Source organism: Carcharhinus amblyrhynchos, chromosome 24, assembly GCF_965287045.1.
Source record: "Carcharhinus amblyrhynchos chromosome 24, sCarAmb.v2.hapA, whole genome shotgun sequence".
NCBI lineage: Eukaryota > Metazoa > Chordata > Chondrichthyes > Carcharhiniformes > Carcharhinidae > Carcharhinus > Carcharhinus amblyrhynchos.
The window spans coordinates 7,406,594-7,418,977 of record NC_137347.1 but is presented as its reverse complement, the minus strand read 5'-3'; the positions used below and the strand labels follow the sequence as shown (position 1 = coordinate 7,418,977).

The following is a 12,384-nucleotide window of genomic DNA, read 5'->3' as shown; positions in this document are numbered from 1 at the left end:
TTACACATGTATTTTGACCAAAAAGTAACAAAAACATCTGCTAGCCTTCCAAACTGCTTTTGATTGTTTACCTCTTTAACCTTCGTTTCAGGACACTCTGACTGCAGGGTGAGTGTGGCTCCCTCTATGTTCCTGGGCATGGGGGTGGATCCCGGGTTGATGGTGAACTGAATCTGATCAGGAGAAATGGTGTGATGGACGTAACCCTGCGACATTCCATCAGGATCGGATATCAAATAAAAATTGTCCTCTCCGCTTTCAGTTAAAAAAGATACCAAGTTATTATTGTTTCCTCCTTCGTCTTCATCTTCCTCCTCGTCCTCTTCTTCAAGGCCAATTGGGTCCTGTTCTATTAGGACAGTTGTCCGATCATAAACTGTTCCAGATGAAGAGGATACCAGGCCATTTTTACCAGAAAATCCCATCTTCTCTTCTTTAGTCACCTCCTCTTCATCATCTTCTGTTTCATGATACGTGACATTGTTATTCTCAGATACAAGTTTGCCTTTTACTGGGTCATTGTCACCCATGTTGTATTCTGGATTATGGCAGAATAGTGGAATTCTCTGGATAGTTATGAAACAGATGGAAGAGAGAGAGAGTCATTAATACAGAAAAATGCATAACACCAGCTTTCCATAACTGGAAAAGATTTGCTTTTAGAGTCATACAGTCAGAGATTTATAGCATGAAAACAGGTCCTTCAGCCCAACTTGTCCATGCTGCCCAGTTTTTACGATTAAGCTAGTCCCAATTGCCTGTGTTTGGCCCATATCCCCCTTTACCAACCTTACCTACGTAACTGTCAATGCTTTTTAAAAGAAAAAAATTATACCTACCTTTAATACAACCTCTGAAAGCTTAGCGCTCTGTGAAAAAATTGTCTCTGGACCCTTTTATATCACTCTCCTTAAACCTATGCCCTCTAGTTTTAGACTCCCCTACCTTTGGGAAAAGATGTTGACTATCTATGCCCCTCATTATTGTATAGATCTTCTAAGTGTGGCCATACCAACGTCTTGTATAACTTCAACAGGACATCCCAACTCTTGTATTCACTATTCTGACCAATTAAACCAAGCATGCCAAGTGCCTTCTTTACAACCATGATCACCTGTGACTTCACTTTGAAGGAGCTATGAACCTATACCCTAGATCTCTGTTCTATAACTCTTCTTAATGCCCTACCATTAACTAAGTCCTGCCTTGGTTCAATCTACCAAAATGCATCACTTAACATTTGTCTATATTAAACAACATCTGCCAATCAGCCCACTGATCAAGATCCTATTGCAGTCATAGATAACTTTCTTCACAATGCCACAAATCTTGATGTCATCTGCAAACTTACTAACCAGGCTACTAAATTCTCATCCAAATCATTAATCTAAGTGACAAACAACAGTGGACCCAGTACCGATCCCTGAGGCACACTGCTGGTCACAGACCTCCAGTTTGAAAAACAACCCTCTACAATCACCCTTTGTCTTCTGTCATCAAACCAATTTTAGATCCTGAGATTTAACCTTTTGCGACAACCTACCATGTAATACTTGTCAAGGGCCTTGCTAAAGTTCATGCTGGCAACATTGACTGCAATGTCCTCATCTAATTTCTTGGCTACCCCTTCAAAAAAACCCAAATTTACGAGACATGATTTTTCCACTCACAAATCCATGCTTTCTGTCCCTAATTGGTCCTTGTATCTCAATGCCTGTCTCTGAATACCTAATAACTTACCCACACAGATGTTAGACTCACCGGCCTGTAGCTCCCAAGCTTTTCATTGCAGCCCTTCCTAAACAAAGGCATCACATTTGCCACCCTCCAATCTTCAGGCACCTCACCTGTGACTGTCAAGGATTCAAATATCTCTGCTAGGGGACCCGCATTTTCCTTCCTAGCCTCCCACAATGTCCGATGCACTTTATCAGGCCCTAGGTATTTATCTATCTTGATACACTTCAAGATTTTCAGCACGACCTTCTCTGTAATACGTACACCAAGGCATCACTATTTCCCCAAGTTCCCTAACATCCATTCCTTTCTCAACAGTAAATGCTGATGAGAAATATCCATTTAGGATCTCACCCATCTCTGCACATAAATGACCTTGTTGATTCTTAAGAGGCCCTATTCTCTATTTTTTTTGACCTTCATGTATTTGTAGAAGCTTTTTGGATTCTCCGTTGCCTTATTTGCCAAAGCAATCTCATGTCCCTTTGTCTTCCTGATTTCTCGTAACTATACTCCGACACCTCTATACTCTTCAAGGGATCCACTTGATCTCGGCTGTCTATGCTTGTCATATGCCTCTTTCTATTTGAAGGCTCACAACACCAGGTTAAAGTCCAATGGGTTTATCTGGTAGCACAAGCTTTGAGTACTGCCCCTTCATCAGGTGAGTGGAAGTCGTGTTCACAAACAGGGAATATAAAGAAAAACTCAATTTTCACAAGATAATACAAGTCTTTACAGGTAATCAAGTCTTAAAAAGGTACAGACAATGTCAATGTCAGTGGAGACAGCCTCTACCAGGATCTCAGGTTCATGTCACACTATCTGTAACCCCCATGACTTGTCTGGGCTTACAAAATCTCACTAACTGCCCTGGCTGGAGACAATACACATCTCTAATCTGTGCTTAACCTTTCTCCCCTCGTATTATCTGTACCTTCAAGACTTGATTACCTGTAAATGCATTCCAACCATTATTTTGTAAATTGAGTTTATGGCTTTTATGCCGTTTGTGAACAGAACTCCCACTTACCTGATGAAGGAGCAACATTCTGAAAGCTAGTGGCTTGTGCTACCAAATAAACCTGTTGGGCTTTAACCTGGTGTTGAGACTTCTTACAGTGCTTACCTGAGTCCAATGCTGGCATCTCCACATCCTTCTTTTTGACCAGGGCTTCAATATCCCGAGTCATCCAGGGTTCCCTACCACTACCTGCCTTGTCCTTCAATAAAAGGAATGTGCTCACCCCGAACTTCTGAAAGCTTCCCACTTACCAGATGTCCCTTTGCCTGCCAGACTCCTCCAATCGACTTCTGAAAATTCCTGCCTGACATCAAAATTGGCCTTGCAAAAATTAGAATTTTAAAGTAATTTAGATATAACTTTTCACTAAACATTTACAAAGCATTTAGATGAACAATTGGAACACCATAGTAACAAGGCTATGGACCAAGTACTAGAAAATGGGTCTTTGCGTGTTGTAAACCTGTACGACATTATGACAACCTCAAGACTTTCCAACCAATGAAGTACACTGAATGTTATGCAGGAAATGCAGCAACCAGTTCACTCTCAGCTAGCTCTCTCAAACAGATAAATTACGAAAGTATCTGTGGGAAAACACACTATTAGTAGAAGTCACAAATCATAATCATAGAATAGTTACAGCACAGGAAGCCATTTGGCCAGTTGCATCTGCTGGCTTTCAAAGGAGCAATTTACTTAGTGACACAACACCAGCTTCTCCCCATAGCTCTGCACAATCCACCTTTTCAGATAATAACCCAATTCCCCCTTGAATGCCTTCATTGTCCACCACACATGCAGTGCATTCCAGATCCTAACCACTTACTGTGTACAGAAGCTTTTCCTCATGTCACCATTGCTTATTTTGCTAACGATCTTAAAATTTGTCCTCTGGCTCTCGAACTTTCTACCAATTTTTCCACAACCGCTCTGTTCAAACTCCTCCCAACTTCAAACACCTCTCGCAAAATCTCTTCTCAACTTTTCCTCCTCCAAAGAAAACATCGTCAACTTTAGAACATAAGAAATAGGAGCAGGAATAGGCCATCTAGCCCTTCGAGCCTGCCCCGCTATTCAATAAGATCATGGCTGATCTGTCGTGGCTCAGTTCCACTTTCCCACCCTCTCCCCATAACCCTTAATCCCCTCGCTTATCAAAAACCCATCAACCCACGTCTTAAAAATATTTAGCAAGGCAACTTCCACCACCTCAACGGGCAGAGAATGCCAGAGATTCACCACCCTTTGAGTGAAGAAGTCCCTCCTCAACTCCGTTCTAAACCGTCCCCCTTTTATCTTGAGGCTGTGCCCCCTAGTCCTACTGTCCTTTCTGAGCAGGAAGAGTCTCTCCACCTCTATCCTATCCATCCCATTCATCATCTTATACGTCTCAATGAGATCTCCCCTCATTCTTCTAAACTCTAACGAGTATAAGCCTAGTTTATTCAGCCTCTCCTCATAGCTCAACCCCCTCAACTCCGGTATCAGCCTAGTAAGCCTCCTCTGCACTCCCTCCCAGGCCAAAATATCCTTGCTTAAGTGCGGCGACCAAAACTGCACACAGTACTCCAGCTGCGGCCTCACCAATGCCCTATACAGCCGCAGCAAGACCTCCCTACTTTTATATTCAATCCCCCTCGCTATGAAGGGCAGCATCCCATTAGCCTTCCTGACCACCTGCTGCACCTGCAGGCTGGGTTTTTGCGACTCATGCACAAGGACCCAGAGGTCCCTCTGCACCGTCGCCTGCTGCAGTTTTTCGCCACGTAAGTAATAGTCCTTCCTACCATTATTCCTACCAAAGTGGACCACCTCGCACTTACCAACATTAAATTCCATTTGCCATTTCCTGGCCCATTCGCCCAGCCTATCTAGATCCTTCTGCAGACTCTCCACACCCTCCGCGCAATCTTGGTGTCATCAGCAAATTTCGACACCATACATTCGGTTCCCTCCTCCAGGTCATCTATATAAATGGTAAATAGCTGAGGCCCCAGCACCGACCCCTGGGGAACTCCACTAGTCACCAACCGCCAATCCGAAAAGCACCCATTAACCCCCACTCTCTGTCTCCTATTTGACAACCAATCCTCTATCCACACTAACACCCTACCCCCAACTCCATGCCCCCTTACCTTCTGCAATAACCTCTTGTGAGGTAGCTTGTCAAACGCCTTCTGAAAATCAAGAAAGACCACATCCACCAGCTCTCCTCTATCCACCGCCCTAGACACATCTTCAACCTATCTTCATATTTGAAGTTTATAATCTCAAACCACTCTTCTGAATAGTTTCTAATTTTGATCACAGTAAACCGATGCTCGAAAGTGAAGGGTATTGCCTTGACTTACTATATGGACACTGGTGCAAAGCCAGTCATGCCAAGTGATCTGTACCCCAACAATATAGCCAGTGCCTCAGGGGAGGAGAGGAAAAGAGGAAAAGCAGAACAAACAGGATTAGAAGACCTGGATTCTCCATGTGGTGCCATCACACACTAGATTTTAAAATTTAACAATAATGCAAGGTCATTTTAAACAACGTACTCCAGATTAATGCAAATCCGATTCGAGTCCAATTCTCATCCAAGAACGTCAACCTATCAAATTACATTCAAATCTAAGATTACAATACTTCATCTTAAATTTTGTTAGCTTTGAATGCTTGGTACGTGGAACAATATAGCTAATAATCTGTCCATTATCCAGGTTGGGAGCACTGTACACAAATCTGCAAGTGGGTAAACTCCTCAAACAAATTTAAATACAAAGATTAGTCATAGACAACATCATGATCCAAGCTCAGTATTTCATGGAATGATTTGCCTTGAATGAATCAGCATTTCAGTGAACTCAAAAGACGTAGCTTGGCAAGATCTAAATCAGCAGGTACTTCCCAAGTTATGTTCACTTGCTAATGTGAATTAAAAACAAGTATTACATACATCAAGTGTGTGTGAAATTTTTGGTTAAACTAATCTAACAGTTTACAATGAACACAAATTTAAATAGAATTTATGCCAAAGGACACGGACATCACTGAAAAGGCTAATAATGGGTGCTCATTCCCAGTTGCCCACATTAGGAATGGGCTATCTTCTTAGCCTCTTATCTGCAGCAGTCTGTTTCAACGGGTGTGGGATTGAGATTTGGATGCTATTCAGGCCAGATCAAAGATGATGATAAATTTCTTTGCCTAAAGGACATTGAGCATGGTTGCACAGTGGTTAATACTGCTGCCTCTCAGTACCAGCAATTCTGGCCTTGGGCAACTGCGCAGAGTTTGCATATTCTCCCTCTATCTGGGTGGGTTTCCTCCAGATGCTTCAGTTCAGTCCCAAGATGTGTAAGTGAGGGGGCAACAGGGATAGGGGTGTATGGCTGTGGAGAGTCAGTGCAGATTCAATGGGCCAAATGGCCTCCTCTACAGTGATCTATGATTGAAGAATCAGTTTGACTTTAACCATCCGATTTCATTAGTTTGACTGATACCAGCCTAATACATTAATTTTTGCTCTACCATCTAACCTGCCCTCTCCTCAATTGTGTTCCACCCCAATCCCCACCACGCTGCAGTCACTCATTCTCCACCCCCTACTCTGCCCCTCCCCATCTTTACTCACAACCCCCCATGCTGCTGTTACTCATTCCCCACCCCCTTGCTCTGCCCCTCCCCACCCACACCCCATCCTCCCCCACCCCACGTTGCAGTTACTCATTCCCCAGCCCCAACCCATCTTCCTCCACAAGTCCCCCCCTCCACGCTGCACTCATTCCCCAACCCCTCCTTGCTCTGCCCCTCCCCAGCCCATCTTCCCCCCAACCACCCCCCACGCTGGTTACTCATTCCCCACCCCCCCCCCTCACTCTGCCCCCATCTTCCATTCCAACCTCCTAGCCTCCACGCTGTAGTCACTCGTTCCCCACCCTCCCGTGCTCTACCCACCCCTCAATGTCCCCCCATTCACTGCGCTGCTCCACTCCAGCACCCCCCCCTTCCTCCTCCATTCCGCAGCAACCTCCTCCTCTGCCCCAGCCGCACTGACAGCCCCGCATCCCGGGGTTGCGGGTAGAAGCTCTCCGCAGCATGAAGCCTAGGCCTAGGCTTGCTGCTTCTCTTCTGGGTTGGCCCACACACGTACACTCAATCAGTCAGTGCCCCGGCCCTCACCTGCTCTCTCGGCCCCGCTCGCCGTTGCGGTCCCCGCAGCCGCCACCATGGCTCTCCGCCCCGCGGCACGCCGGGATGGCGGCAGCGCCAGCCCCGCCCCCCTCATCAGCCAGCCAACCAACCAACCAACAAACAAACAAACAAACAAACAGGCGGCCAGAACAACAGGAACTTTCACCCGCTGCTGCCACTCTCCAGGGGCCCGGCACGGCCGCCCCACCCGCTCTAAAGGGAGAGTGGGGGGTGGGGGGAAGGTGGGGTCCGTGTGGCGGATGCAACCCGTTTCCCCGACGACGATCCTCGGGGGCGGAGGTCAGCACTGACGTCAGCGCAGGCATCACGTGATCCTGGTTCCCCCTCGCCCTCGCCCCGCCCCCTGCCTCGTGCAGAACTCTCCAGAAAGTTCCGGCGCTTTCCAAGCGCCAGGGGGACGTGTGTGTGTGGGTAACGGTGCACCTGGCGAAAGGAGGTCTGTATTATAGCACAACTCCTCTTATTTTTCACTATCATAGAACTCTTACAGTGCACAAGGAGGCCATTCAGCCCATGGACTGGAAACAATCCCACCCAGGCCCCCGTCCCCATTTGATGTCTTGTTGTTCCATGTATTGGGATACAGTGAAAACTGTTTTTTTCCTCATGGGCTATACAAATAAAGCATACCGTTCATAGAGTGCATAATGGAAAAGGAAAAGAGAGGGTGCAGAATCAGAGACAAGTGTCCAAGGAGGCCATTCAGCCCATGGAGCCAGCGCCGACAACAATCCCACCTTTCCCTGTAATTCCATCTATTTACCCCAGCTAGTTCCCCCTGACACGAAGGAGTAATTTAGCATGGTCAGTTCACTTAACCTGCACATCTTTACTTCCCAGAATCAGGGAAGGTGATGCCACTTATTATGGTAAGCGGAAGGCGCAGTAATTAGCATTGCTGCCTCACATTGCCCAGGGCCCGGGTTCAGTTCCTGGCTTGCGTCGCTGTGCGAATCTGTACGTTCGTGGGCTCCCTCCCACAGTCTGAAAGGCATGCCGGTTAAGTGCGTTGGCCATGCTAAAGTCTTCCTCGGTGTCCCCATACAGGTGCCGGAGTGTGGCGACTAGGGGATTTTCACACTTACTTCATTTTTCTTGTAACCCTGCTTATGACACTAATAATTAAACTTAAAAAAAAAAGGTTAGTTACCCAGGTTATCCCTCACCTTGTTGGAAGGTCATCCAGATCTCTCATCACCATCATTCACCTCATTCTCTCTTCTTCCCCTCGTTTTGATGCACTTGTTTCGCATCAATAGCAGAGACGGTAGCATAATGGTAAAGTTAGTAGACCAGTTGTTCCCAACCAGTGTGCTGTGGAGACCCCCACCCTCCACCAAATTACCACGAAAACAGCTTCAAAATGAGTCAAAATTCATGTAATTCAACCAAAATTAACTTTTGTCTTCAACTCTGCGGTCTGCATCTCCAAGACCTGACGAGCCTTGGGCCTCCCAGTCAAACGTTAGCTGGGAAAGAGTCATATGTGCACAGTTAGATTTTTTATGTTGGTCAGGCAATTGTGGTGGTGAGTAGGAGGTGGTCTCCTGAGTCACTGCCAGATTGGGATGCCCTGCACCACAGTGCTCTGAAGCTGGCTTTCCTGTGTACTTAGGTTCTGACAGTGACAGTGCCAGAAGATTGCAGTGCCGGACTCGCCCAAAAGACCGGCATGGAGGATTCCCACCTTCGCATTGTTATAGTGCTTAGAAACTTTTGGCAAAATTCCACCCATAAACTGTATATAACTACCTTTGGTTTTCTTAAAAACACAGTTTGCAAATAATTTATCCTGTTCATACAAGATTTAATATTTTGAATCCGTCATCAACATGAATGTTGACTGTTTCCCTCCACAGATGCTGCCTTATTATCTGAGTTTTTTCCAGAACTTTCCTTCTTAAGTCAGATTTCCAGCATCTGCAGTATTTTGCTTTTGCATTAATATTTTGAGTTCTGTTACCTCAGGTAGGAAAATGAAATATGAGAAAAAATCGATAACGTAATTAAACAAGAGAAAAGCAGAATGCAGGACTGAAGTCTCAGCATTATGCTATTCTCATAGGTATTAACTGAACTATAACATACAAGTTTTTGCATAGTTTCAATATTGTGATTTTCAGCCCCATATGTGCCATTTCTCTCTGTCTCTCCTGCTTCTCCCAGGGTTTTTGCACCCTTTTGAGTTTTCTCTTTGTGTGCAGGTGCACATGGGGACCTTTGTCTTCAGTTCCAAGTCCCGTTGCTCATGCATATGGGCCTGACCAATGTAAAAAATCTAAACTACTCATTCGTGGCTCTTTCCCAATTCATTGGGTCTTGGAGATGTCAATCACAGAGCTGAAGACAAAGGTTAGTTTTAGTTTAATTAAATAAATTTTTAATCATTTTGAATGTTTTCTCAAAGCACGCTTGGGGGTCGGGGGGGGGAGGTCTTCACAGCGCACTAGTTGGCAATCACAGAAGACGCATTGTTCAGCATGAATTTGTTAGAGGAAGGCTTTACCTCGCAAACTTGATCAATTTCTTTGAGGAAGTGACAAGAGTTGATGAAGGTAGTGCAGTGGATGTTGTGTACGTGGATTTTAACAAGGCGTCTGACAAGGTCCCACATGGTCAAAAAAGTAATAGCCCATTGGATACAGGGTAATGTGGCAAATTGGATTAGAAGTTGGCTTATAAACAGGAAACAAAGGGCAATGGTCAATGGACGTCCTTGTGAATAGTAAGTTGTTTCAGGTGATGTTCCATAGGGCTTGGTGAAGGAATTTTTGCTGTTTATGTCATATATTAACGATTTAGACATGAACGTGGGGAGGATGTTTAGAAAATTTGCAGGCAACATAAAGATTGGCCGAGTCATGGATAGTATAGAGGATAGCTATAATCTCCAAAGCGATATCAATGGGTTGGTGAAGTGGGTAGCAAGGTGGCAGATGGATTTTAACATAGAGAAATGTGAGATAATGCATTTAGGGACATCAAAGAGTTGTAGGAAATATACAATAAATGGAAATATACTAAGAGGCATAGATGAAGTGACAGATCTTGACATACAAGTACACAGGTCCCTAAAAATAGCAGTTCAAGTAGACAAGGTTGTAAAGAAGGCATATGGAATACTCTCCATTGGCAAGAAAGAGAATATAAAAGTAAGGATATATAAGGTTGGAATTGTATAAAACACTGGTGAGGCCACAATTGGAGTATTGTGTGCAGTTCTGGTTACCATATTACAGGAAAGACAACTGCTCTGGAGAGAGTGTAGAAGAAGTTTACAAGGGTGTTACAGAACAGATATTATTAGACGAGAATGAGTGCAGAAAAAAGAATGTTACAGAAAGGATATTATTAAACTTGAAAGAATGCAGAAAAGATTTACTAGAATGCTACTGGGATTTGATAGTTTAGTCATTAGGAGAGAGTGAATCGACTGGGACTTCTTTCTCTGGAGCTTAGAAGGCTGAGGGGTGATCTTATAGAGGTCTATAAAATAATGAGGGGCCTAGATCAGCTAGATAGTCAATATCTTTTCCCAAAAGTAGGGGAGTCTAAAACTAGAGGGCATGGGTTTATAGTGAGAGGGGAGAAATATAAAAGTGTCTAGAGGGACATTTTTTCACATAGGGAGTGGTGTGTGTCTGGAACAAGCTGCCAGAGGTGTTAGTAGAGGTGGGTACAATTTTGTCTTTTCAAAAGTATTTAGATAGTTACATGGGTAAGATGGGTATAGAGGGATATGGGCCAAACACAAGCAATTGGGACTAGCTTAGGGGCTTAAAAAAAGAAGGGCAGCATGGACAAGTTGGGTCGAAGGGCCTGTTTCCATTCTGTAAACCTCTATGTAATGTTCCCAGGGCTAGAAAAGTGTAGTTATGAGAAGAGATTGGATAGTTGGGTTATTTTCCTTGGAACAAAGACTGAGGGGTGACTTGATAGAGATGTACAAAATTATGAGGGAAGAGATAGGTGAATAAAAATAAACTATTTGTCACAAGTAGGCTTACATTAGCACTGCACTGAAGTTACTGAGAGAATCCCATAGTTGCCACACTCCGGCGCCTGTTCGGGTACGCTGAAGGAGAATTTAGTATGGCCAATGCACCTGAACAGCAGATCTTTCAGACTGTGGGAGGAAATCCATGCAGACATTGGGAGAATGTGGAGACTCCGCACAGAGAGTGACCCAAGCCAGGAATCGAACCCGGATCCTTGGCACTGTGAGGCAGCAGTGCCAACCACCGTGCCGCCCTCAGATAGAGTGGACAGGATAAATTTGTTTCCCTTGGTGGAGAATTCTAGAACCAGGGGACATAGATTCAAGAGATGAAAGCAAATTACAGTGGATGCTGGAATCTGACACCAAAAGAGAAAATGCTGGAAAATCTCAGCAGGTCTGGCAGTATCTGTAAGGAGAGAAAAGAGCTGACGTTTCAAGTCCAGATTTTCCAACATTTTCTGTTATAGATTCGAGAGAAGTGGAAGTAACTGTAGAGGGAACATGAAGGAAAACTGTTTCATGCACAGGGTGGTGGGTGTCTTAAATTCACTGTCCAATATAGTGGTGGAGGCAGAGACCCTGAACTCTTAAAAAGTATCTGGATCTGCACCTTAGAGCTACAAGCTACAGGGCTATGGGCCAATTGCAGGAAAATGGGATTTGAAAGGGCACCTGGGTGTCCCTGGACAGGCGTGGACAAGGTGGGACGAATGATCTCCTTCTGGGTTATAACTTTCCTTTCGTTCTATAAGCCTGTGTGTGTTAAAGCTGGGAGATAAGATCGCAAGCCCAGAATTCACCTAAGGTTCAGATTTGCAAAGATTTGGGAATATCAATGTAGTTCACAGGCATTGAGTTTAGGATGGGATGGGAAGGAGAGAATGGGGGTGGTGGGAGTGAGTGCATGGTTTGGTATTGCGGGTGAAGGGTTGAGTAATGAACAGACCTTTGTACTTATTGGAGAAGAGAATCCATTATAACACTAACCACACAGCAACGGGAGGTGGGTGGCCAAATTGTAATCCTCACCAGGTAGGACATCGATGTCCTGGATCTCGAGTGCAAGCATTAGGGAAAGTCTCAGATCATGGAGAGGCAGGCATCTCGGAGGAAGACTACAATGGAAAGAAGCAGGATAGGCAGAGAGTGAAAAGAATGTAGGGTTGTCTCATCTCTCATAAGGACTTCTGACCCCAGTGATTGCTCAAGCATTGTATGTTTTTTTAAATTGTATTATAATGGCCATAAAGGCTTTAGGGGAATCACAGGGGGCATTCTGGCACAGTGGTTAGCACTGCTGCCTCACAGCACCAGGGGCTTGGGTTCGATTCCCAGCTTGGGTCACTGTCTGTGTGGAGTCTGTATGTTCTACTTGTGTCTGCATGGGTTTCCTCTGGGTGCTCCAGTTTCCTCCCAC

The 12,384-nt window shown here is 44.9% G+C and overlaps 1 protein-coding gene across 2 annotated transcripts in view; it reads right to left on the bottom strand.

Moving 5' to 3' along the window:
- The window catches only part of mtf1 (metal-regulatory transcription factor 1), a 90,062-nt gene extending 83,068 nt beyond the window's left edge, over positions 1 to 6,994 (bottom strand). For both annotated transcript variants that reach the window (XM_080211676.1, XM_080211677.1), the window contains exons 1-2: positions 6,935 to 6,994; positions 72 to 566 (exon numbers count right to left, since the gene is read on the bottom strand). In XM_080211676.1, the coding sequence (XP_080067802.1) occupies positions 72 to 530 (459 nt within the window). In that variant the 5' untranslated portion in view covers positions 531 to 566; positions 6,935 to 6,994. The remainder of the gene's footprint in view (positions 1 to 71; positions 567 to 6,934) is intronic.
- Positions 6,995 to 12,384: the final 5,390 nt, after the last annotated feature.